A 23,143-nucleotide genomic window follows, 5' to 3' on the forward strand; every position below is an offset into this window, starting at 1 on the left:
AGGGCAAAGGGATGTGGAGGCCAGGATTTGTGGTTTTTACCTGAAATACTACTTTTCTGGGCAGTCTGCAGGCAGGACTCAAGGGCCCGTGTCCCTGTCTGTCTGTCCTCACTCTCTCTGTCTGTGGGCTTCTCTTCTCCCCAGGGGCTTCAGGAGTTCTCTGAGATTTCATCTTGGCTCACAGGTCTTGAGCCTCCCAGGAGGCCAGGCTCTGCTCAAAGGCCTTGAGGTACAGGTGTGAGCCAGAGAGATGCAGCCCTCCTGCTTGCCCCACCCATCCGCTCCACCCTGGGGAGCCCAGAGTCCAGGGGACTGTGGCAGGGCAGCTGTTCCCATCCAAGACTCAGGCCCTTGAAACTGGCTGCTGACGTTAGATGCTAGGGGCAACCCTGCAGGCAGTGCCTAACCAGGCTGGGCCAAGCCCAAGAAGGCCCCTAGCAGACTCAGGCTAGTTTGGATTGGACCACCTGGGTGAGCTGGAGAGGAAAGAGACTGCTGTGTAAAGCAGATGACCACCTGCCCAGCTGCCTACCTGCTCCCTTGTCAGGCCAGGTGCCCTGGGTCTCCCAGATGGCTGCTGGTACCTCACGGCCTGTTCCCTCCTCAGCACCTCTGTGCAGCGCCCAGGCAGCTCCTTCACAGCCATGCTGGATACTCCCAAGTATGCTTCCTCCCTCGTCTGCCCTCTTGCTTGAGCCTCACCTGGCATCCCAACTGGGCATGGCCCTGGGAATGACAGAATGGGACAGGGGGTTACATCTGAATCCTGTGGGTGTGGCAGCAGGGGACAGCTGGAAAAGGCCAACAGAGAGCTTGCTTAGAGGCCATTTCTTGCAACATTGCCCAAGGGACTTAATTATGACACTCTGAGGCACCCATGGTGCTGGTGGAAGACACTGGCCACCTGCCAGCCACCCTGTCCACAGGCAGGCATTCCAGTGGCAGCCTGCCTGTGCGATGGACTTTTCCAAGTCTTAAGAGGCACCTTTTCAAAACCGAGGTGAACTGGCATCACTGCATTCTCCATGCTTCCATTTCTACATCTGTAAAACAGGGAGGCTGCTAATTTCTTGTTCCTCTGAGTGTTAAGCAGGGGTGTAGGAAGAGACTTGAGGTGGGCGAGTCTGGCCCCTGAGTCCTGGTCCCACTTTGCGTCACTGGGCAGCCTTGGCAGGTCACCTGAACTCAGTTTCCCTCTCTGGAAAATGAGGGGTGAATTGATTACATACTTAGGCTGTCCTTCCCAATGTAGATGTAGGATGAATCTCTATGTCCCTACTCAGCCCACACCTGACCCTCGTCCACTCTGTGACAAGCTCATGCCTTGGGTCTGAGTACTGTTCTGACTGGCCTGCTCCTCTTCCTCACCCTTCTTTCTTGCCTTGGAATTTCCAGGGGCACTTGTTTTCCTGAAGAGCCTTTGCCTGTGCCCTTGAAGTGGAGGGAGCTCTAGAAGGAGTCATGACTGAAAGTTGAGGTCCGCAAAGGTGACAGAGCTGGGAACCCTCAGCTTAGGGAGCCTCAGAACAGCCTTGGGCTGTGCCACTAAAAATGGCCCAAGCAGTGACCCAGCAGCCAGGAGTGGGGTTTACTATGAGAACCAGAACTGTGTTTGAATCTGCGGCCTCAGGCTGTCAAGCTCAGGGTTGGCCCTGGCTGAGTGAAAGGCTGTGTCTGGCAGAAAAGAGAGCCCATGCCCCTCCAGGAGTAAGCTCCCCCGAGACCACAGTGTGCTGGAGACAGCATGAGCCATGAGCCATAGGCCTGGGCGTGGCCTTGGCCTGTTGGCTGGGAATAGCAGTGTTCTATACCTTCAGGGACACTTGTCACCTCTAAGTGGTGCCACCTGCCAAGATTGCACAGCCCTTCTGCCCCCAGGCACTTCACCCTGCTTCCCAGCCCCCTCATAAAATAACAGGGCAAGAGCACAGGCTGGCCCGGCAGCATCCCACCACCTCCACTTAACCAGCTCTCAATTCCCCTGGGAAAGTCTTCATGGGTTCCCAAATCATAGCAGTCATGCCTTCCCTCTGTGGACCCCTAGGCTCACCCTACCATGGGACTCAGCATTTGAAGCTCTGTTTCCTCAAGAGGAGTGGGAAGACAACCAAGTCTTAAGGCTGTAGGCAGGGTTTGGTAACTTGTATCAGGCACTCAGCTTAGAGTCTGGGGCTCCATAAATTATTCAGATTGTTAAAATCTGTCTCTGTGACCTCATCTGCCAGTGAGGAGCCCAGAGCCATTCTGAAGGGTTGGGGCATTGACTGAGATGCTTGGAATGAGATGCTTGGCACGGAGGGGAAGCCTCAGCACCATCTCAATGTCTTTAAGTCCTCGGAGGCTACTGGTGTGCACCCCCAGCTGCCTTCAACTCTCTAAGCAAGGATTATCCCAGCCACTCTGGCCACCATGGAACCCAGCCCTGGTGACACCAGGGCCCGGGAATCAAGTGAGGCAAATCTGAAGACAGCATGTGTGCCTGTAGAGCTGGGAGAGGCAAGGGGTATAGCCAGAGCATTGGGACCCAGGGCTGAGGGAGAACTAGGAGAGGGCCAGAGGAGACCCTCCTCGTGGCACCCCAGCTTCTCTCAGCTGCTACTCGTGGCCCCTGCCCATCTGTGATCCTGCCTCTGCCTTTCCCTCAGATGCCATGGGGGTGTTGGCCTGGTGCTGGCTCCCTCCACCTGCCCTCAGCCAGAGCTCCTGGTCACTGCTGCCCATGCCCTTCTTTTCTGGCCCTGGCTTAGCTTTACCCGAGCTCACCCCTAGCACATTCTCCACACCATCCCTGAGGCCTGAACATGTGCCCCCTGGGCTGAATGCAGTGGGGCTTCTGCTGTTGCAGTTGGAACCTGGCCATCCCCCTTCCTCCTGTGTGGGCCATGGTGAGGAAAACCAGGTGAAGCAGGGGCCGTCCCTTGCACCTGTCCCACTCCAGGAGATCCTCAGCATCCTGGTTCTCTAGGAGCTTCATAGCCCTCCACAGGCCCGGTGTTAGAGGGACAGTGGAGGGAGAGGGCTGCTGTGGCTACTGCCGCTCTGTGGGGAACCGCCATGGCCAGGTCATTCTGGGGCTGCCGGTATCATCCTTCTCATTGGGGTCTCTTGGCTGCAAACACAGAAGCCCAGCTCCACCTGGTGTAGGCAGAAAGCCAGTTGGCTTGCTCCCACCGGCTCGTGACTCTGCCTGGTAGCTTCACTCTTCAGACCAGCTTTCTCTGGAGGCCAGCCTCATGGCCACAGGAAGTCCCCCCACCCTTTGGGATGTATGTCCATCTGCATACCGCCCCAGGCCACAGAGAAGAGAGGTTATTCCTAAAGGCTGTCATTAGGAGGGGAAGCCTGACTGGGATCCTGGCTGAATTCCCATGGCTGGTGGGTGGGTGTCAGGCCTGGCTGAGCAGGCAAGGGGGCCAATCCTGGGGGCAGGGAAAGGACAAGCCCACAACAGAAGGGGCTTCTGGGAATAGTGCCCAGTGCAAGGTAGATAAAGATAGGAGCCCCCATACTGGGGCATGTGAGTGAAGATACGGTGAAGAGATGAACTAGGGCACAGTAGCTGGCCTGACCCTGCCCGGGAAACGTGCCCTTCAGCGCACTGTTACCAGAAAAAGGCCAAGCAAGATGCCAAAATGAAACCAGAGCACATGCAAATGTAAAATGCTGCCTTTCAAGCCTCTTAGGGCTGACTGGGGAAGTTTTGAGAATCACGATAGCGTGGGGGTGGCCAAGCGAGCGGCGGCGTCTGTAGTTCCCTCTGGTTTTCCATGGACTCACTGCCTGATGTGTTTGGTCTTCCATCCTTTCTGAAATCAGTGGTGTTATGTTACGAAAGGAAATGGAAGGGAGATAGGGATCCAAACTGTGCTGGCGTGTGTGATGCAAACTAGACCCGTCCTCACGGGTGTGTCTGTTGGTGTCTGGGTGCCCTGGGAGGTGCAGGGATGGGAGTGTCTTCAGCAGGACATACTGCTGCAGCAAATGAAGACCCAGGAGACAGTGTCTGCCCGCTCTGGCGCCTACTGTAGACAGACCCTGTCTGTTGGAAAGCAGGTGTCTTTTCTTAAGCTGCTTCAGGATCCACGTCTGCATGGTAGGAAGATGCAGCGTTGATGTTTGCTGCCCTGGGTGTGGATAGCCTCAGTACCCTGTTTTTGTCCTTTTCAGGCACTGCCAGGAGGTAGAAGGTGGCTGCCAGCCTCCACACAGTCCCCCAGCCTGCGGGTTGGACCCTCCATGTCACAACAGGAGCCAGTGTAGAGGCCACAGGGGCTCAAGGCTGCGAGTTTTAAGCTCCTTTCAGGCCTTTAACAACTCAGGGCTGGCAGTGCCCTGGCTTCCCTTCCAGGGCTGCTAGAGCAGGGTGGGCCCACACATGTGTACAGATACTGTGGACAATCAGCAAGGACCCACAGGGACAGGGCCCTGAGAGGGGCACCAACTAGACATCCTGCAGAGTCCCTGTAGCTGGGGGCCCAGGTCCCCAGAATCCTGTACTGCAGCATAATGTGGGCCAGGCCCCATGCCAGGGAGAAAGCGGTATCACTCATAACCTTGGTCCATTATGGGCAGCAGTTCCTTCAGCATGTTGGCTGCAGGGACCCATCTGGGAGTCAGTTTACTTATTCCAGGCTCCTGAGGTGTTACCCCAGAGATAGGCCTCCTTAATGCCTGTTTCCTCATCACTCCCTCCATCATCTGCACTTTCCCTATACCCTGCCTGGACCCCGAGTAGGTGTCAGATGCTATGCTGGTCACTAGGACACAGCAGCGAACCAGACCCTGGAGCTAGTGATAGGTAGGGGATGCCCAGTGCCACAGCAGGTAGAGCAAGGGCCAAGGGAGATGATGCGGGGGGCTCCCCAAAGTCAACTTTGTCCTGATTAAGCTTTCACAGAGGAGTGGGGCAGGATGGCAAGAAGTGGGAAGAGGGAGGGGGACCCCAGGCATCCCAGGAGCTGCAGATGATTCTCTGGGCACTGCTGGAGGGAGTGGGTGAGGGAGGAGCCTTGCCAGAGCTTCCCTGCAGCCCGCTTTGACTCAGCATTTCCACCTCTAACAAGTGGTCTGGTAGCTGGTTAAGCTCCTGTGCGGGGAGGTGTACACACTGGGCCTCTCACTGTCTGTCCATATGTTTGAACAGGCTCCACCTGAGTGCGTCCCGTAGGGGAGAGGTCCAGCAAACATATGCGATGCAGCCATACAAAAGAGGAGGCTGCAGAGCAGTGGGTCTATCGATCATTTGCTGCCACCCATGAGGAGGAAGGGGGTGGGGATGCACTTCTGTCCTCCTTGGGACAGTGAGAGGGATCCAAGAAGCCCCTGGCTGGACAGTGTCTCCTTTGGCACCATGGAGACACCAGACAGGGTGCCCCTTTGTGGGGAACCGCCCCTTGGGGCAACCACCCGCCTCACACACCTGTGCCGTCCACCCCACAGGGCATCTGGCGGATCCCCGTGGACGAGATTGACCGGCCGGGCAGCTTTGCCTGGCACATGAACCGCTCCATCGTGCTGCTGCTCAAGGTGCTGGCCCAGCTGCGGGACCACAGCACCCTGCTGAAGGTGTCCTCCATGCTTCAGCGAACCCCAGACCAGGGCAAGTGAGTGCAGCCACCCTGGACACAGCCTGGCGTGCTGTGTGGGTCAGGGGCACACCCACCCCAGGCAGCTTCTCCACGCTCTGGCCCAGCTGTGAGGACCACTGGCTGGGAGCCTGGACCAGCTCTTCATTCTCCTTGGGGGCCTCTCTGTCCCAGTGTCTAGAACCTAAGCAACACTTCCCGTCCCCAGGCACCCTGGGGCAGACACAGGCTGTCCCCACTGATCCTGGTTGCACGTTGAGACTTGACTACCCAGCCTTTCCTTTCCTCCTGCTTCCCCCAACTCAGGGCTCTCGGGGTGCTGTCAGGTTGTAGGGAAAACAGATGTTCAGAAGATAGCTGTGGTTCCCCAGACAAAGGCCAGTAACAGTGGGGTGAGCAATAGGGGTGCCTAGGCCTCAGTGGTAAACAGGGAGCTCTCTGCCAGAGAGGGCAGGACAGACAACAGAGCCATCTGTTACAGCTGCCATTTATGGGGGATGTTGGGGGCATCCTGGAAGAGATGCAGCTCAGATGTAGATGGGCCTGGCCTGGAGGCCTCACGCCGTTGGCTGGGCGGGGCCTCCTCCCATGCCTGTACTGTCTCACCCTCTGGCTGTCTCACCTACCACTTGCCAGGCAATGTGCCAGGAGTTCAGGGGCCTCCAGCTGGGGCCTGGGACACCCTGGAGCCAGACCTGAGGGAGCAGCTATAGGCCCTCCCCAGCTGTCACTGAGCACAGCACACAGGGTGGGCTCACTACAGAGGGCCCAAGGGCAATAGGCTGGAGCCAGGTCAGAGGCCTACTGGCTCTGTGGATAGAGGGAGCTCAGGGGAAGCTTCTAGGGGAGCATCCCCAACAGGTGGTTAGTTGGGACACTGAGGAACCAACAGGCATCCTCAAGGCAGGGATGAGCAGTGACCACCATCCAGCAGTGCTGTGTGGTGTCAGATGCCCTCCCGTCCTCTCTGACTACCCCTGTATGACCACAGGAAGTATCTTCGAGATGCTGACCGCCAGGTCCTGGCGCAGCGGGCCTTCATCCTCACTGTGAAGGTGCTGGAAGACACACTGAGTGAGCTCGCAGAGGTATGCCACCTGTGTACCCCTCTCCTTCACGGCCCATGAACACGCTTCCAAGCCCTTCTCAGGCGGTGGGCCCGATCCCACCATTTGCACACCCCGAGGCAGGATGTGCCCAAGGGTCCCCATCTGTGGGGTAGCGTCCATCCGGCCTTTGCCTAGGCAGGGAAGGTCAGCTGTGGTAATGAGTGCACATGAATTCAGTGAGGCATGGATGCACTTGGTGATTAGTGAGCGCCGTAGTGACTCCACGAAACTGAGCTCCCCAAGGGCATGCACCACCCAGGGCGGGGTCCTAAGACCTCTTCCTGGCAGGATGACCAAGGCCTGTGAGAACACTGTGTGTGTGCTTCGTGCCTTTTCAGCCTCGAGGCAGATGTAGCAGTGCCTCCTTCTCACAGCTTAGCACCTGAAGGAGGCCAGGGAGGTTAAGCAGCCAGCCTAGTGGGTGGGGCTGTTGGGAGTTGAACCAGGACTGCCTCCAGAGCTTATGCCTGGTAGGGCTGGCTGTGGCTTGGCGCAGGGGATCAGCCTGAGCCCGTTGGGGAGGAATCCTTGCCAGCCCCCAAGCCCAGGCCTCATGCTTTAGGGGCCAGGAAGACTTGGCCCTGCAGCAAACACGCTTGGTGGACCTGGGCAAGTCCCATCCCATAAAATGCCCAGAGCTGCTCAGAGGTCACATCATGGAGTCAAAGGAGAGCTGGGCAATGCTGCCCCAACTCAATCCAGGCCTGTTATTCAGGAGCAGTGCCACCTCCAGAGTCCCGTCAGCCCCTTGCTACCTGGGAGAGTGTGGTAGGGCAGCCAGAGGTGCAGAGGAGGGAAGGCCTTTCTCAGGCAGGTCTCTGTGCCCAGTATCCTTCTCTGATAATTGAGACACAGCCCTGGCCAGCTGGCCGGATGTCCAGAGCCAGACAGATGTCAGGTGGGAGAGGCCCAGGTTGGGCTCACCAGCCCCCAGAGGTGATTCATTGCAGTGGAGACACCAACGGCACAACATCTTACCTTTGGTTTCTTTGTAGGGGTCAGAACGCCCAGGGCCCAAGGTCTGTGGCCTCCCCGGAGCCAGGATGACCACCGATGTCTCACACAAGGCCAGTCCTGAGGATGGCCAGGAGGGCCTCCCTCAGCCGAAGAAGCCCCCTCTAGCTGATGGCTCAGGGCCAGGGCCCGAGCCAGGGGGCAAAGTGGGCCTCCTCAACCACCGGCCTGTGGCCATGGATGCAGGAGACAGTGCAGACCAAAGCGGGGAGTGGAAGGACAAGGAGACCCCCCGGGCAGGGCCCACTGAACCCATGGACACGAGTGAGGCCACTATTCGCCACTCAGACTTGGAGCGGACACCACCCCTGCTGTCAGGTCGTCCCCCAAGGGACCAGGGCCCCGAAAGCCGGCCCACTGAGCTGTCCCTGGAGGAACTGAGCATCAGTGCCCGGCAGCAGCCCACCCCGCTCACCCCAGCCCAGCCAGCCCCCGCCCCTGCCACCACCATAGGGACCAGGGCAGGGGGCCACCCCGAGGAGCCGCTCCCCCGGCTCAGCCGCAAGAGGAAGCTCCTGGAGGACACGGAGTCAGGCAAGACACTTCTACTGGATGCCTACCGTGTGTGGCAGCAGGGCCAGAAGGGTGTGGCCTACGACCTTGGCCGTGTGGAGAGGATCATGTCGGAGACCTACATGCTCATCAAGCAGGTGGGCGGCGGGCAGAGACCTGGGGGCACTTGTGTGCTGGTAGCATCCCCACTCTTGCCTTTCTATTCTCAAGGAGGGTCTCCCGGGCCTGCCCTTGGGCTGGGTTTTAGGTGTTCTTCTCACCCCATTCCCCACTGTTCACATTCTGCAATGAGCTTTAAAAAGTTGATATTCAGGCCAGGCGCGGTGGCTCAAGCCTGTAATCCCAGCACTTTGGGAGGCCGAGGCGGGTGGATCACGAGGTCAGGAGATCGAGACTATCCTGGCTAACATGGTGAAACCCCGTCTCTACTAAAAATACAAAAAACTAGCTGGGCGTGGTGGCGGGCGCCTGTAGTCCCAGCTACTTGGGAGGCTGAGGTGGGAGAATGGCGTGAACCCAGGAGGCGGAGCTTGCAGTGAGCCCAGATCAGGCCACTGCACAGCCTGGGAGACACAGCGAGACTCCATTTCAAAAAAAAAAAAGTTGATATTCAGCCTGGAAGGAAGTGAGAGCCTATCTCAGAAACCTTATCACAACCAGTGCAGGGAGTCTAGACCGCTGCTCCCACCGCTGTGCCAGGCCTCTGGGCGCATCTTAGGGCATTTCCTTCAAGACTTCTGTGGCTGTCATCTAAAGATGGCTGCAGTGACCAGAGATCCCCTTCTCATTTTGCCTTCTTTTTTAAAACATTTTATTTTAATATATCAAGCACTTTCCTTTTTCTCCATTTAAAATTATTCCCATAGGAAGAATCTCCAAAACTTTAGTGACTGGCTCAGATGGGATGACCATCCCTGACATACAGTATTCCCTCTAATCATGTCCGTTTGCAATGCACCCCAGCCCCAACTGCCCCATATCGTATGGACCTTGGGCACTGAATCTCCAGACACACTTGACACAGCATGGGGCGATCTCCATCAGGCCTGGGATTCTAAAAGGCCTCTCCCACTCTAGTCATGGCCCTCCATCCTGCCCACTTACGGGGCAGGTTTTAGCTCAGAAGACTCCCCTCATCCCCTAGCAGCTGAGCCTCAGCTGAATTTGAAGGCTTGGTTGGAGCCCTGAGTTTGCCTGCCAGCTTCAGCTTGTGAGGATGTAAGTAACTCAGCCATAGAAATGAGCTTGGTAGCCGGGCGCGGTGGCTCAAGCCTGTAATCCCAGCACTTTGGGAGGCCGAGACGGGCGGATCACGAGGTCAGGAGATCGAGACCATCCTGGCTAACACGGTGAAACCCCGTCTCTACTAAAAAAAATACAAAAAACTAGCCGGGCGAGGTGGTGGGTGCCTGTAGTCCCAGCTACTCGGGAGGCTGAGGCAGGAGAATGGCGTGAACCCAGGAGGCGGAGCTTGCAGTGAGCTGAGATCCGGCCACTGCACTCCAGCCTGGGCAAGAGAGCCAGACTCTGCCTCAAAAAAAAAAAAAAAAAAAAGAAATGAGCTTGGTATAGCCAGATGGGCTCAGAGGAACGGCTGGGTCTAGTCCTGGCACCAGTACCTGGTGCTGTGGCACCTGAACAGGCACCCCCACCTGGAAGATGGATGGGCACCTGCCCCTGCTACCCATGAAGAGCTGGGAGGTAGGGGTCCGGGTGTGGACAGCAGTGGGGACAACTGGCTCTTCAGTGGAGTCTGGGGTGGTGGGGGGCACCCGAGCCACAGGGCATGCCCCCTACCTAGGCTGGTCCGTGCTACATACACAGACAGGGCTGGGGGAGGCTCACCACAATGGCCTGGGCCCCCTGACCTCCGGCATCTCGCTGTTAAGGTGGATGAGGAGGCTGCGCTGGAGCAGGCTGTGAAGTTCTGCCAGGTCCATCTTGGGGCTGCCGCCCAGAGACAGGTAAGCCCAATTTAGCCTGTGCCAGCCTCATCTTGCGGAGCCTGCTCCATGTCAAGGCCCTAGGATGCAGGCTGAGAAACAGGTCCACTTTTGGGACTGTTATTGTGGTGGTCAGCTTGGGCCAAGGGGAGATGAGCAGGGGTCAGCTGAGCCTCCAGCCCATGGCCATGGTGGGCGGGAACTTGACAGGGCCTAGACCCCAGTTCAGACATGCTGAGGGGTCTCCTCACCTCAGCCACCTTTTTTCTATCAAGGAGGATGACCCCTAGCCAGCTGACCTCACCTGGGAAGGTCATTCCTTCTGGGACAGAAGTAGAAGAAACAATGTTAGAGCCAGGCTGGTTAGGAGCCAGGTGGCTGGGTAAAGGTGGAGATGCAGCTTACACAGGGACCCCCCCCCTCCATGAGGGGAGGGCATGTAGGGAGCAAGGTGTCCTAAGAGAGGGTAGGCAGGAGTCCTGGAGTTTATTAAGCAGGGAGAAAGCAAGGCAGCCACGCTCCTGAGTGGGGAAGAAGGGGTTGGTTCAGGGGCCAGGCCAGGGCTGGGGCAGGGTCCAAGATATGGCAGAGAGTAGGGAGTGGGGGAGGCCCCTCCTGGGAGGACCCCAAGCCAGGGTTGAGATTGGGTTTGTGTTGAGTCTGAGACTCTTTTAAGAGAGAGAGGCCAAGTGGTCAGGAAGGTCAGGGGCCCCCACCTGGAGGGGCAGTCCAGGCCAGAGACCTGGGGTAAGTGCCCCTGAAGCCATCAGAGGCCAGAAGAGGACACAGGCAGGGCCAAGGACCTTGGCCAGGTCACAGGCACAGAGAAGAGACTTGGGCAGGACAGGGAAGTAGCCAGGAAGGAGAGTGTTCCCAGGGGCCAGCTGGTCAGCAATGCCAGGGCAGTGAGGATGGGGGCCTGATGGATATGGGAACCCAGGGGCCAGGGCTATTTTTGAGAAGTGATGAGGCTGGAAAAGGCTTGAGCAGGAGCAGGTAAGGTGCTGGGTCTGGAGGAGAGAAGTCTCCATGGGAGAAGTCCAGCTTGAAGCCAGTGGGCAGGGTCTGGCTATGAGTTGGGGTGGGGTCTCCATGACCGAAGAAGTGGGAGGGATGGGATCAGATCTCAGTGAGAGGATGAGGCAGGGAGGGGCAGACATGGCAGGCAGAGAGAGCAGGTGTGCTCTGTCTAAAACATAAGCCTCCAAGCCAGAGGTTTGGTGGCATGCCATTTGAGTAGGTGCAGCCTCTTGTCCCCAGGGGTGGCCCGATGCCCCGGGTAGCGTCGCCCCAGGTCCCTTTGTTCCAGGTCCCCTAGCAGAGGGTTGGTAGCTGCCTTTGGGGTCCAGACAGGCTTCCTCTCAGTGGAGTGGGGCCTCAGGCCCCCACCACCTGCCTGGGCTGTTACGTCAGCGGAAGCCTGGGAGGTTCAGCTTTGACCAAGCAGGCTGTGGGCCAGACAGGGCATGCTGTGGGGAGTAGGTGGGCCTGGTCCCCAGCTAAGGACCAGAATCCTTGGCAGGGAGTGCCCCAAACCCCAGCAGTCCCCACCATTTCATTGTCCAGCTGGGCAGAGTGCATAGCACAGCTGCCTGGGCCCAGGCCCAGGTCCACCAGGGTGCCATGCCTCCTCCACTGGCCCAGGTGAAGCAGGTGGACATGTGAGTGGTGACCACTCAGGAGACAGGAGGGCTGTTTCTGCTTTTGATGTCTTTAAAAGATAGATCCACACAGGAAACCCCCCTACAACCCCACACCATAGTGTGAGAAGAAAGGGGTGCTGAGCTGGCAGGAGTCAGGGCAGGGCCAGACCCCATTTTGCCAAGGACATGCATATCAGGGCCCCTGAGGGCTGGGTGGGCAGAAGTTTCCGTCAGAGACCTTGGAAGATACAGCCTGGGTTATGGGGGTGGCCAGAGCAAGGGGACCCAGGTCCTTACCTTTCAGGTTACCTGCTGCTGGGCGACGCCAGGCCAGGCCCCAGCAGTCCCCTCCCAGGGTGTGGAGGAGAGTGGTGGGGAGGAGGCCCTAATGACCCTCAGACCTACCTGCCTGCTTCCCAGACCCTGGTGGTGCGGTGGGGGTGCCTTGGTATCTGCCATGGGCCCTCTCATTGCATTTCCTACCCAGGATTCTTACCCTGGTCCCAGAGAAGATGGCACTGTGGGGGCTGGCTGCCATCCTCTGGTCCTCTCCTCCCTCAAGCCCAATTTTGGAGGCCCATTTCCTGCCATCAGAGCCCACAGCTCCCGCCCCTCAGGGAGTGTCCATTTTGCTCACGGCATGTCCTGGTTGCCATGGCAGCCCTGAACCCGCCTGGAGGGCGCTCTGAAATAATTAGAGGCTCAGTGCCCACGGCCGAGGCCCGCTCCTGAGCGAGGACAGGGACGCTGCACTCACCTTTCTCCAGCGTGTCTGCTCACGCTGCCAACTAGGCTGCTACAACACCACTGGCACCGCCGCAGGCCCTCAGGGCCAGAGACACAGGTCTGCCCTCCTGCCCCGCCCTCCCACAGGACAAGGCCCCAGAGCACTGGCCTGGGGCACATCCCAGACACCCAGTATGTAGCAGAGTCCACAGGGGCCTGTCCTGAACCATATGGAATTGGGGAACAGGGCATTTTAGCAAAACCAATGTTAGAAGAGACGGGATCATCGGTGGTAGCAGACTGCCCGCCCCCATGCACTGAGGTATCCACCTGCAGGCGTGTGACTCTCCCACACTCGAGGGGGTGGGGGTGCTGCCAGCCAGCCCCATGTGGGCCAGCTCCCACAGTACAGTTGGCCTGGTGCTGGGGAGGGCTGAAGGATGGGCCCAGCCCCTCTGCTCAGCTGTGAGAGGCTGCCTCAGGGCTACCTCACATCACCTCAAGACATGCTATCAGGGCACTGGAGCCTTCACACCTGTCCCAGAAGGGCTGGCTGGGAGTGGGAGCAAAAGTAGCCCTGTGAAGAGAGCCCCAAAAGGGCCTCGTGGAAGAGGGAACTGTGTGGTTGAAGACTTGGAGGCCCCTAGGGCCTGGCTCACCTGGAAATTGAAGGCCCATGGTGGAAGCAGCTGCCAAGGCCAGGCTGCAAGGGAGAGGCCAAGCTGGGGGCAGCACTGGGTGCCGTGGCAGTAGGTCACAGTGGGCTGTGGTATCAGGCCCAGGAAGGAAACTCTTGCAGCATCCTACTAGCTCCCTCAGGACTCTCCAATGAGTGGCCCTTAGGAAGTCACCCTCCAAGACTAACCACCTGTTCCTGCATTCCCTGGGTTGGGAGCTGTTCCCATGCCTAGGGTCCTACTGGACATACTCCTTCCAGACTGGCACCCTATGATGTGAGGGCAAGGCCAGCTGGAGGTCCTTCCACTGAGTCCCCACCAGTATGGCCTGAACATCCTCCCAGGGAGGGGTTCTGGGTCCCCAGCTGTGTCCTAGCATCAGCAGGATCCTGATGGGGTGCCTCTCTGATGGACCTTGTTGGCAGCATTGTGGGGGCTCAGTGGTGTCATATGGGCAGTGCTGGCAGCCCCAGGCACACAGGGTGTCCTGTGGGACAGCACTGGTAGGCTGGCGGGCAGAGCAGTCGTGGGCTCAGGGCTGCCTTGCCAGCCTTTCTCACCTCTCATTTGTCCTCACAGGCCTCGGGGGATACCCCCACCACTCCAAAGCACCCGAAAGACAGCCGAGAGAACTTCTTTCCTGTGACAGTGGCACCCACAGCCCCTGACCCTGTGCCAGCTGACTCTGCCCAGCGGCCCAGTGATGCTCACACCAAGCCTCGCCCTGCAGTAGCTGCTGCCACAACTGTTATCACCTGCCCTCCCTCAGCATCAGCTTCCACCCTGGACCCGTCCAAGGACCCTGGGCCTCCCCGGCCACACAGGCCTGAAGCTACCCCCAGCATGGCCTCTCTGGGCCCAGGTGAGTCCTATCCCAGTCCAGAGCTGGGCCCACGCCACTGCCACCATCAAGTCCTCCCTGCATGGAGAGTGTGAGTGTGGGTAAGGGAGGCAAGCAGTGCCCACCTGCCCAGTCAGTCCCATGGGGTGGCAGGGCAGATGGCTACGGGTCCACTCACCAGTCACTGGCAGCCTCTGTGGCCCTGGTCAGCACATCCTACATCTACCATTCTGAACCTAACCTGGGTGCCTCAGTCTCCCTGTCTGTGAAAGGGGGTGGTGAGGAGGGAGGAAGCAAACACCATCACGGACGTGTTTGCTGCTGTCGTGGTTTCCTCCCCACAAAGGCTTACAGTAAGTAGGAAGGATGGCTTGGTCAGGTAGGAAAAAGGGATACTAGCCCACACCAGGCCTCCCTCGGGGCACTGGAAGGGGTCCTGACCTTCAGCATGCTGCAAGGCCACTGGTATCTGGCCTCAGATACCTGTAAACAGTTCCTGGGTATCAGGCCCTACTGGGTGCAGGGCCAGCAGATCTGCTCAAACCCCGTCTTGCCTCATGGGCAAGACAGAAGCCAGCCAGGATGAGGGCAGGGGCAGGTCAGGGGGCTTGTGAAGGAAAACAGAGAGGACAAAGGTACAGGCAGTAGAGGGCCTTGCTGACCTCGTCAATGAAAGCTCCTGTTCCTTCTAAAACCCAGGATCCATTGGAATGGCAGCCTGCAGGGCAAATGCAGAGCAGACAGCTAGGCCACAGATCCTTCCTGGGGGGAGGGGATGTAGAGGCAGCACTGCTACAGCCAGTGAGTGAGAGGGGAGTAGACAAGGCACCATCCCCCTCGCTGGTCCTGACACCAGCAGCTCTGGCAGCTGCAATTCTGCCAGACTGGGTTCAGCTCAGTCCTGGGCCAGGTTCCACCTGCCACCCAGGGCAGGGGGCCCTTCGCTGATGGTTCCCAGGACTCTATGACCACGTGGCCAGGCTCTGAAGACCCTATAATAGGACAGGGATGTTCCCTAACTAATTCATCTCCCCAGCTGGTGGGGCCCCAGGAGAGACCAGCCTGGTCAGAGGGTTCCCTGTGCCCCTGGGGACATCCAGCGATGGACCAGTTTCTGCAACCCTCCCTTTCAGGCCCTCGCCTGCTTCTCCCTCCCTGCCTCAGGGACCCAGCCTGTTTCCTTGCCCCAGACCCGGCACTGGCCCATAGCCTGTGTCACCCCCGGAGGCCCACCTGTCTTCCCAGCTGAATTTCCCGCCCATCTGAACAATGAGGCAGCGACTCTGCAGAAGTGCCCAGCAGAAGGCAGGCCTGAGAGCTCCCACAGACTGTGGGCCTGAGTGGAGGTTGAGTTGAGAAGTCCTTCTCAGCTCTTTCCCATGGTGGCTCAAGCAGCAGGTGCTGATGTTTTCACCTGATGCCATCCACACTGCTTTGAGGATTGTGAACCTGTAGGCATCCTCTAGCCCAGTGAGCCTTGGTTGCACTGGCTGTGGCCCTGTGAGACAAAGAATTACTTCCCTTTGGGTCGGAACCTGTGGCCATTTGTTCCCAGAGGAGGCTGTGAGGGCTTCAGGACAAAAAGCAGTAAAAGAACTAGTGCTAGCTGGGCGTGTTGGCTCACACCTGTAATCCCAGCACTGTGGGAGGCCGAGGTGGGTGGGTCATGAGGTCAAGAGATGGAAACCATCCTGGTCAACATGGTGAAACCCCATCTCTACTCAAAATACAAAAATTAGCTGCGTGTGGCGGTGGGTGCCTGTAATCCCACCTACTCGGGAGGCTGAAGCAGAATTGCTTGAAGCTGGGAGGTGGAGGTTGCGGTGAGCCGACCTCACGCTACTGCACTCCAGCCTGGGCAACAGAGCAAGACTCCATCTCAAAAAAAAGAACTGTAGTGGTTCTACCACCATGTGACCTTGGCCATCCCTTTTCTTATTTCTGCCTCAATTTCCTGCATAAAATGGATAAGATGAAGATAATGGCACTGCAGGATTTGGAATGGTGCTTGGTATTAAGCAGAGACCTGGCATGGGTTTTGGGTTTTTTTTTTTAATTTTTAGTGGAGACAGAGGTTTCCCCATGTTGGCCAGGCTGGTCTCGAACTCCTGACCTCAGGTGATCCACCTGCCTCGGCCTCCCATGCTGGGATTACAGGAATGAGCCACCACGCCCAGCCTGTTTGTTTTGAAACAGGGTCTCACTCTGTTGCCTAGGCTGGAGTGCAGCAGTGCAATCATGGCTCACTGCAGCCTCAACCTCCCTGGGCTCAGGTGATCCTCCCACCTCAGCCTCCCAGGTAGCTGAGACTACAAGCACAGGCCACTACGCCTGGCTAATTTTTGTATTTTTTGTAGAGATGGGGTTTCACCATGTTGCCCAAGCTGATCTTAAACTCCTGGGCTCAGGAGATCCACTCACCTCAGCCTCTCAAAGTGCTGGGATTACAGGTGTGAACCACCATGCCCCGCCTGGTGATGGTGATTTCAAGGTGTGGGGGTGATGGGAGCCCAGTGCCATAATCAGTTGGTCAGTGTCGGTAGCTGACTCACTCCCATGAAGACCCAGTTCCTGTCCCTCTGTCTCGGGCTGTCTTGCCTTGTACCCGTCTCATACTCTCATCTTGTAATTTTTGACGGTCAGGAATTTACAATGGCTTAGTGGGGTGGAGTTGGCTCAGGGTCTCGCACGTGGTTGCAGTCAAGGTATCATCAGTGCATCTGAGCTCCCTTGGGGTGTTGGCAGCCTCAGGTCCTCACTGGTTATTGGCCAGAGGCCTCGGCCCCTCCCATGGGCCTTTCTATAAACAACTGAGTGTCTCTGTGTCGTGGTGACTGGTTCTCCCCAGAGCCATTGACTCCACCGAGAGAACACAGAGGAAGCCTCGGTGTCTTTTATAACCTAATCTCAGGAGCTACTGAGATCACTGTAGGCTACACACACCTCCCCGGGGTGTGGGAGGGCCCGGTGGATGCCAGGGCCAGGGGTAGCGGGGTAGGGGGCTGGAGGCTGCCTGCTTTCCCTCTGCCTGCCTGTCCCACCGCCAAGCAGGCCAAAGCTGTAATTCACGTCCTTCTCTCCTCTAACTGTTAGATCTAAGAAAGAGGATCTGTTTCCTAGCATACCTTCTTCAGCCTGGAGAGTTGATCCTTTTCTATTCCCATTCCCAAAACCAAATTAAATGGCCTTTTGCCAGGATGAAACTCTTGAATGACACTGGGGGCAGGGAGCAGCCCTCAGCTGAGAATGTGCCATTGTAGGCCTGGCCTCTTCCTAATGGCCCGTGCTCGGCATTCCCTGAGCAGCCCCGCTCCGCTTCCATACCTGCCCGCCTCAGGGCTGCCGCAGATCCGCAAGCAGAGGGCGTGTGGCTGGTCATGTTGGAGTGGGCGTCCCCCAAGGGTCCTTAGAGCTTTCTGGGGTGGTAACACAGCCAAGCTGAAACAGGCATGTCCCCCCAGAGCCCATCCCACAACCTCTAGAAAGGGGGAAGCACCAGGAACAAGCTGGCCTCAGCAGGGCCAAGGCCCCCCAGGCTTGCTGCAACCGGCTGCTGCAGGGGACGGCAGGTTCTGCCTGCAGAGGCGCCCACCAATTTGAGAGTGTCCAGGCCTGGAGCCACAGCTGGGCTGGGGATGAGGCTGGGAGCCAGGGCTGAGCAATGGCTGAGCCACTTGGGAGGGCAGATTTGAGGATGAATTCTCTAAGGATGCTGTACTCAACGTGTGAGGGAGCCAGGAGGGCAGGTATAGCAGGGCCCCTGGCAGGTGCTGTTCCCAGGGTGGGCAGCCCTGTCTCCAGTGGGAAGGTGGCCGCGGAAGTAGGCAGGGTGCTCTCAGGTGCCCCTCTTCCCTAGGGAAGAGCTCACCCATCTACCCAGGCTGTGCTGACCAGGCCGTGGCCCCATGCAGCATTTGCACCCAGAGAGCTCGGGATCAGTCAGGGCTCTTGTGTCCCCAGAGGGACCCTGGCACTGCCTGTCCAGGCATCTCTCTCCTCTGGGCACGTGCTTATCTCCTTTGCCATGTGCCTGCCCACCACAGCCCAGGACCTGGTTCCATGAACAGCTGCTAGAACAGTGCCTGGCCTTAGAAGAGGAAGACCCCTCTCTCTGAGGCAGTCAGGCCATCTAGGGTGAGGGGAGTGGAGCAAGGCGGGAGGGTGGAACAGAGGTTCCCAAATCAAGACTCAAGTAAGAGCACCACCCCTGAGCATGGTGAAGGGGGCTGGAATGCTGGCCTCATGCAGGTCCCTAGAGGCCAGGGGGAGACAGAGCCAGGCCCAGGAGCCTCCTGGGATATAGGGCCTGGGATACAACCAGCCCAGACCTGGCACCTGGCTCATGGGTCTGCGCTGAGGAGCAGGGAGAGTTGCCCCAGTGGCACAGGATTTTGGCCTGGCCACCTGCTTCCCACAGAGAACTCAAGTCGTGGGGTAGCTGGGGGAGCTCCAGACAGCCCTTTTCTGCAAGATGGATCCCCAAGTAGGCCCCTCCCCTCAGCCCCCCCCACCATAGTGTTCCTCATAAGGCAGCCAGGTAGCCTGGGGAGGGAGGGTGCCTGCCCCTGCCTCCTCCTGCAGAATGCCACAGCAAGAAAGCCAGGTGCCTGCCCTTCCACCCCCACTGAGGGGTGTGTCCAGCCAGGCTGCCGGCCTGTGGAAGGGCCACAGGACTGAGAGAAGGCCTGCTTGGTGGGTATGTACCCAGCCCTGGTGAGCCCTGACCTGCCTGCAAGAGGTAGGGGAGTGGCTGGGAGCTTGGCAGGAGGAGCCTTCTGAGGAACTCATCCTTGCCAGACAGTGTTTCAGGGGCTGGACCTGGGAATGACAGTGAGCATAGGAGGGAGTGGCCCGAGGGGGTGGAGGCTTGAGACAAGGCCTCAGCCAGCCTGGGGCAGGAGCCTCAGGCAAAGCAGCCCGATGGGCATGGCCATGGCTCCTGAGGCCTCTGCCTAGCCCAGCAGTCTCCTGCTGGCCCCAGCTTTGTACTGGGAGCTGTCACTCTTGCTGACCAAGGAGGGGAGCTGGCACCCCCTGCTGGAGAGGACAGAGGGCTTCCTGGCAGAGGAGTGGGATGGGGAGGCGGGGGCGGGCTGGAAAGGCAGTGGTTGATGAACAGTGTGATGGGAGAGTCCAGGCCTGAGTGAGAAGACGGGGAGCAGCAAGGGAAGCGAGGGCCGTGTGGAGGGTGGGGGCAGGGCTTGGAGGCCTGGGAACTGGGGACCGATCTGAGTAACCGCCTGACCAGCAGCCGTATGGACAGCATTTGCCTCTTAGGCCCATCCTGGCCTTGGCACAACTGAGCCCAATTCCTGGCCCCTGCCTCAAGCCAGGAAAGGTGTGGCTGGCTGGACAGGAGCCACAGTGCCAGCATCCACTTTGGTCTTAGTTGGGTTGTTTGGGTTTTGGTCCTGATCTTGTTTCTGAATGCTGCTTATGTGAGCTGGAGGGAGAGTGGACACCACCCCGCATCCCCTCTCACTGCCTTGTGATGGGATCTTAGAGAGACTGGGCCTCGAAGACTCAGGTGTGGCCCCACTGGATCAGGTGTACAGCCCTCTTGGGGGCGGGGAGCCCTCTGGGGGTGGGGAGCCAGCCCCCACCAGTGTCCTCTTGGATGGTGAGTGATTTCTTGGCAGCACCAACCCAGGCTGCCCTGTGGAGGGGAGAGACGCCTCAGCCAGGACCCCAGCATTGGCCATGCTCCCCTGCCCAGTGTCCCAGGGCACAGCCTGGGCCCATGGGACCTGGAACAGATGCATGGGAGCCTGTGGGGTGGATGAGTCCATTACCCGTGGTGAGCCCATGTCCCCACAGAGGGAGAAGAGCTGGCGAGAGTGGCAGAGGGCACGGGCTTCCCACCCCAGGAGCCACGGCGCAGTGCGCAAGTGAAGACGGCCCCCACAAGTTCCCCAGCAGAGCCACACTGCTGGCCAGCAGAGGCTGCCCCAGGGACAGGCACCGAGCCCACCTGCAGCCAGGGTAAGGCGAGTTGGGAGCAGCCCAGCACCAGCCCGCAGGAGGCTGCCTCACAGCTGGTAGCCAGGGTGGGTTTCCTGTCCTGGCCTTGGAGGGCAGGGCCTGGGGATGCCCCATGGGATGAGATGGGGAGGAAATGGGGGTAGTGCAGGCCGGAGAGGGGAGCCAAGGGAAAGGCCCAGGCTGAAGAGTTTGGCTCATGGCCCATTGTGTCAGAGACTGGGTAAAGAGGGACACCAGAGGCTTATTCTGTCCCTGGCATCATGGAAGGGTACTAGCGAGGGCAGGCAGCCTGCTTGGGCGTACTGCAAGACCCAGGCTGAGCCCAGAGTGGGGAAAGAGGGGCAGTCATGGACAGGGAGGAGCATGGGCCCCGTGACAGACACTTGAGGGACATCAGCAGCAGGCAGAAGGGTGGACAGGTTGGGCTGGGCCAAGCAGGCGTCCCTGTCGGCAACCACGTCAGATTCTAGCCCTGGCCTCTGTCCGGCCTGTTCCCACCAGCTGCTCCAACCAGGCAGGCCCCTTGGGGACTCCTCCTGGCGTGGGCCTCCCACAGACCACTCGGGATGGCAGGACCTGGCGCCAGCCCCTGGGGGCCAGGCATGGGCTCTGTGTAAACCCCATTCCTTTTAAAGCCATGGGGCTGCAGAGGAATGTGGAGGCGAGCCAGGCCAGCCGGGTCCTCCCGGCTCATGCAGCTCCCTAGAGGCTGCCAGGCCTGCAACTGTCCCAGCTTTCAGGCTCTGGGCAAACTCAGCCCCTTGCTCCCCCTGGAGGATGAGGTGAAAGTGGAGGCCCTGGAGCCAGCCCAGTGACCACACCTAGCTGAGTGACCAGCTCTGGGCTTCAGTGTCCTCCCTGGGGCATAGACACCAATAGGACATGGATCCTAGGATGGTTGTGGGGATGTGACAGTTCATGCAAGCATGATGCCTGGAGGTCTTGCAGAACCCAGCAAGGCTCGGGGAGTCTCAGGCCCTGGGCTTTTTGAGTTCATGGTGTTACTGGGTGAGGTTCACAGTCCCAGCTCCCCACAGCCCAGGGCCAGAGTTGGGTCCCTGCAGGCTTGAGCCAAGTATCTGCCCAGGGTAGAAGCCTTGGAGCCTGCCAGCCAGCACAAACTACACAGCATAAAGACCCAGGACCAGTGGGGGCGAGATAAAGTGCTCACTGTGTGATGCAGCAGGCAGGAGGTGCTCTTGGTCCCTTTGTCTTCCAGAGGGGAAACTGAGGCCTGAGCCGAGAAGGGAAGGGGAGGCTCAGGAGGCTGCGAGTGAGACTCAGCCCCTGAGCTCTCCCCCAACAGCCGCCAGCTCCAAGGCCCCCAGCGGTGGGAGTGCCCAGCCACCAGAGGGTCACCCAGGCAAGGCAGAGCCCAGCCGGGCTAAGTCCCGCCCCCTGCCCAACATGCCAAAGCTGGTCATCCCCTCCGCCGCCACCAAGTTCCCCCCTGAGATCACCGTCACGCCACCCACCCCAACCCTGCTCTCCCCCAAAGGCAGCATCTCGGAGGAGACCAAGCAGAAACTGAAGGTGACCTCAGGGGCTGGGCCGGAACCACGCATGTGGGTGGGCGGCACAGGTTACAAGGGGACCTAGGGTGGGGGTGGGGGTGTAGGTGAGGATGGCATAGGGGCCTGGGACAGGGGTGAGGGTGAATCGGGAGTCTGGGGCAGGGGTGAAGGTGGCAGAGGGATTTGGGGCAGAGCCCAACCATCCCTGACAAGTGCCCCGCTCGGCCCTCTCTGCAGTCAGCCATCCTTTCTGCCCAGTCTGCTGCCAACGTGAGGAAGGAGAGCCTGTGCCAGCCGGCCCTGGAGGTCCTGGAGACATCCAGCCAGGAGTCCTCGCTGGAGAGCGAGACAGACGAGGACGACGACTACATGGACATTTGAGGGGCCCCTGCAGCCCCACCACCACGCCCCAGGAGACCGGCCAGGCCTGGGATGCCCTGGAATGCCCCGTCAGCCTGGACCCTGGGCAGGGCCAGAGGCCCACGTGGGATGCCACTCCCCACACAGCCCCCAGGCCTGCCCAGTCCACCTCCTCATGGCATTCACCCTGTACCCAGGTCAGGGCTGTCCACACCACGTGGGAGCCCAGAGGAGGAGGGGTCCACCTTAGCCATGTGAAGGTGGATTGGTCGCCATCTGCACACCAGGCGACATCCTTTTCTATGAAATGTTGACTTTGTAAATCTGCCCACACCCAGCTGGCCATGTCCACCCCTCGACGCCGGGTTGAGCCGGCTGTGCCTGTGTCACAGTGGAGGGGTCCTTTAGGGCCAGGCTCGCCCCTCACTTTTTTTGGTTGCTTTTCTAATAAAGATGGAACAGTTGTCTTTGCCTCTTTGCTCACCTCTAGGGGGCAATCCCGCAGAGTCTCGGGTGGAGGGTTGCTGTCCCCAGGGATTCTGGGCCTGGGCCTTTACTGCCGTAGCCCATAGGGCAGGGCCCAGCCCCCATCCTTCTCCAGCATCTCAGGGATCAACCAGGCAACCAAAGCAGCGACTGGGGGTGCCCAGTGGGGTAAGGAGAGTGCCGGTTTGGGGCTGGGCCAGGCAGACGCCTCCAGTGCAGCTGGAGCCGGGCCTCAAAGGGGCGTTAGGTGCATCCCCAGAACTCCCCCGGCTGTTGGTGGATGGGAGGCTGTATGGTGGGAGGGCAGGCAGGACTGGGGCTGCTGAGAAGCTGGGAGGAGGGGCTGTCAAGGAGGGAGAGGGGGGATGGGGCCGGCAGGGAGGACACTTAGTCCCAACACCGTCGCCCTAACAGGGCCAGTCAGAGAGTAGCTGTGGGGCTCAGTGCAAGACGTAAATATGAAGCCCCTTGTTCAAAAATGATTAAGGATTTTTTTTTCTTTTCTTTTTTTTCTTTTTTCTTTTTTTCTTTTCTTTTTTTTTTTTTTGAGGCAGTCTCACTCCGTCTCCCAGGCTGGAGTGCAGTGGCACGATCTCAGCTCACTAAACTTCCGCCTTTCGGGTTCAAGCGATTCTCCTGCCTCAGCCTCCCAAGTAGCTGAGACCACAGGCACACGCCACTACTCCCAGCAATTTTTGTATTTTTAATAGAGATGGAGTTTCACCATATTGGCCAGGCTGGTCTCGAACT

The 23,143-nt window shown here is 58.9% G+C and overlaps 1 protein-coding gene across 5 annotated transcripts in view; it reads left to right on the forward strand.

Moving 5' to 3' along the window:
* CABIN1 (calcineurin binding protein 1) overlaps positions 1–22,371 on the forward strand; it is a 165,230-nt gene extending 142,859 nt beyond the window's left edge. For 4 of the 5 annotated variants that reach the window (XM_025399210.1, XM_025399212.1, XM_025399214.1 and 1 more), the window contains 8 exons: positions 5,440–5,603; positions 6,577–6,673; positions 7,690–8,358; positions 10,111–10,185; positions 13,790–14,072; positions 19,869–20,033; positions 21,253–21,566; positions 21,785–22,371. In XM_025399210.1, coding sequence (XP_025254995.1) covers positions 5,440–5,603; positions 6,577–6,673; positions 7,690–8,358; positions 10,111–10,185; positions 13,790–14,072; positions 19,869–20,033; positions 21,253–21,566; positions 21,785–21,928 — 1,911 coding nt within the window. In that variant the 3' untranslated portion in view covers positions 21,929–22,371. The remainder of the gene's footprint in view (positions 1–5,439; positions 5,604–6,576; positions 6,674–7,689; positions 8,359–10,110; positions 10,186–13,789; positions 14,073–19,868; positions 20,034–21,252; positions 21,567–21,784) is intronic. The other variant, XM_025399211.1, reaches the window with a different exon arrangement.
* Positions 22,372–23,143: the final 772 nt, after the last annotated feature.

Source organism: Theropithecus gelada, chromosome 10 (genome assembly GCF_003255815.1).
Source record: "Theropithecus gelada isolate Dixy chromosome 10, Tgel_1.0, whole genome shotgun sequence".
In the NCBI taxonomy this organism is placed as follows: Eukaryota; Metazoa; Chordata; class Mammalia; order Primates; family Cercopithecidae; genus Theropithecus; species Theropithecus gelada.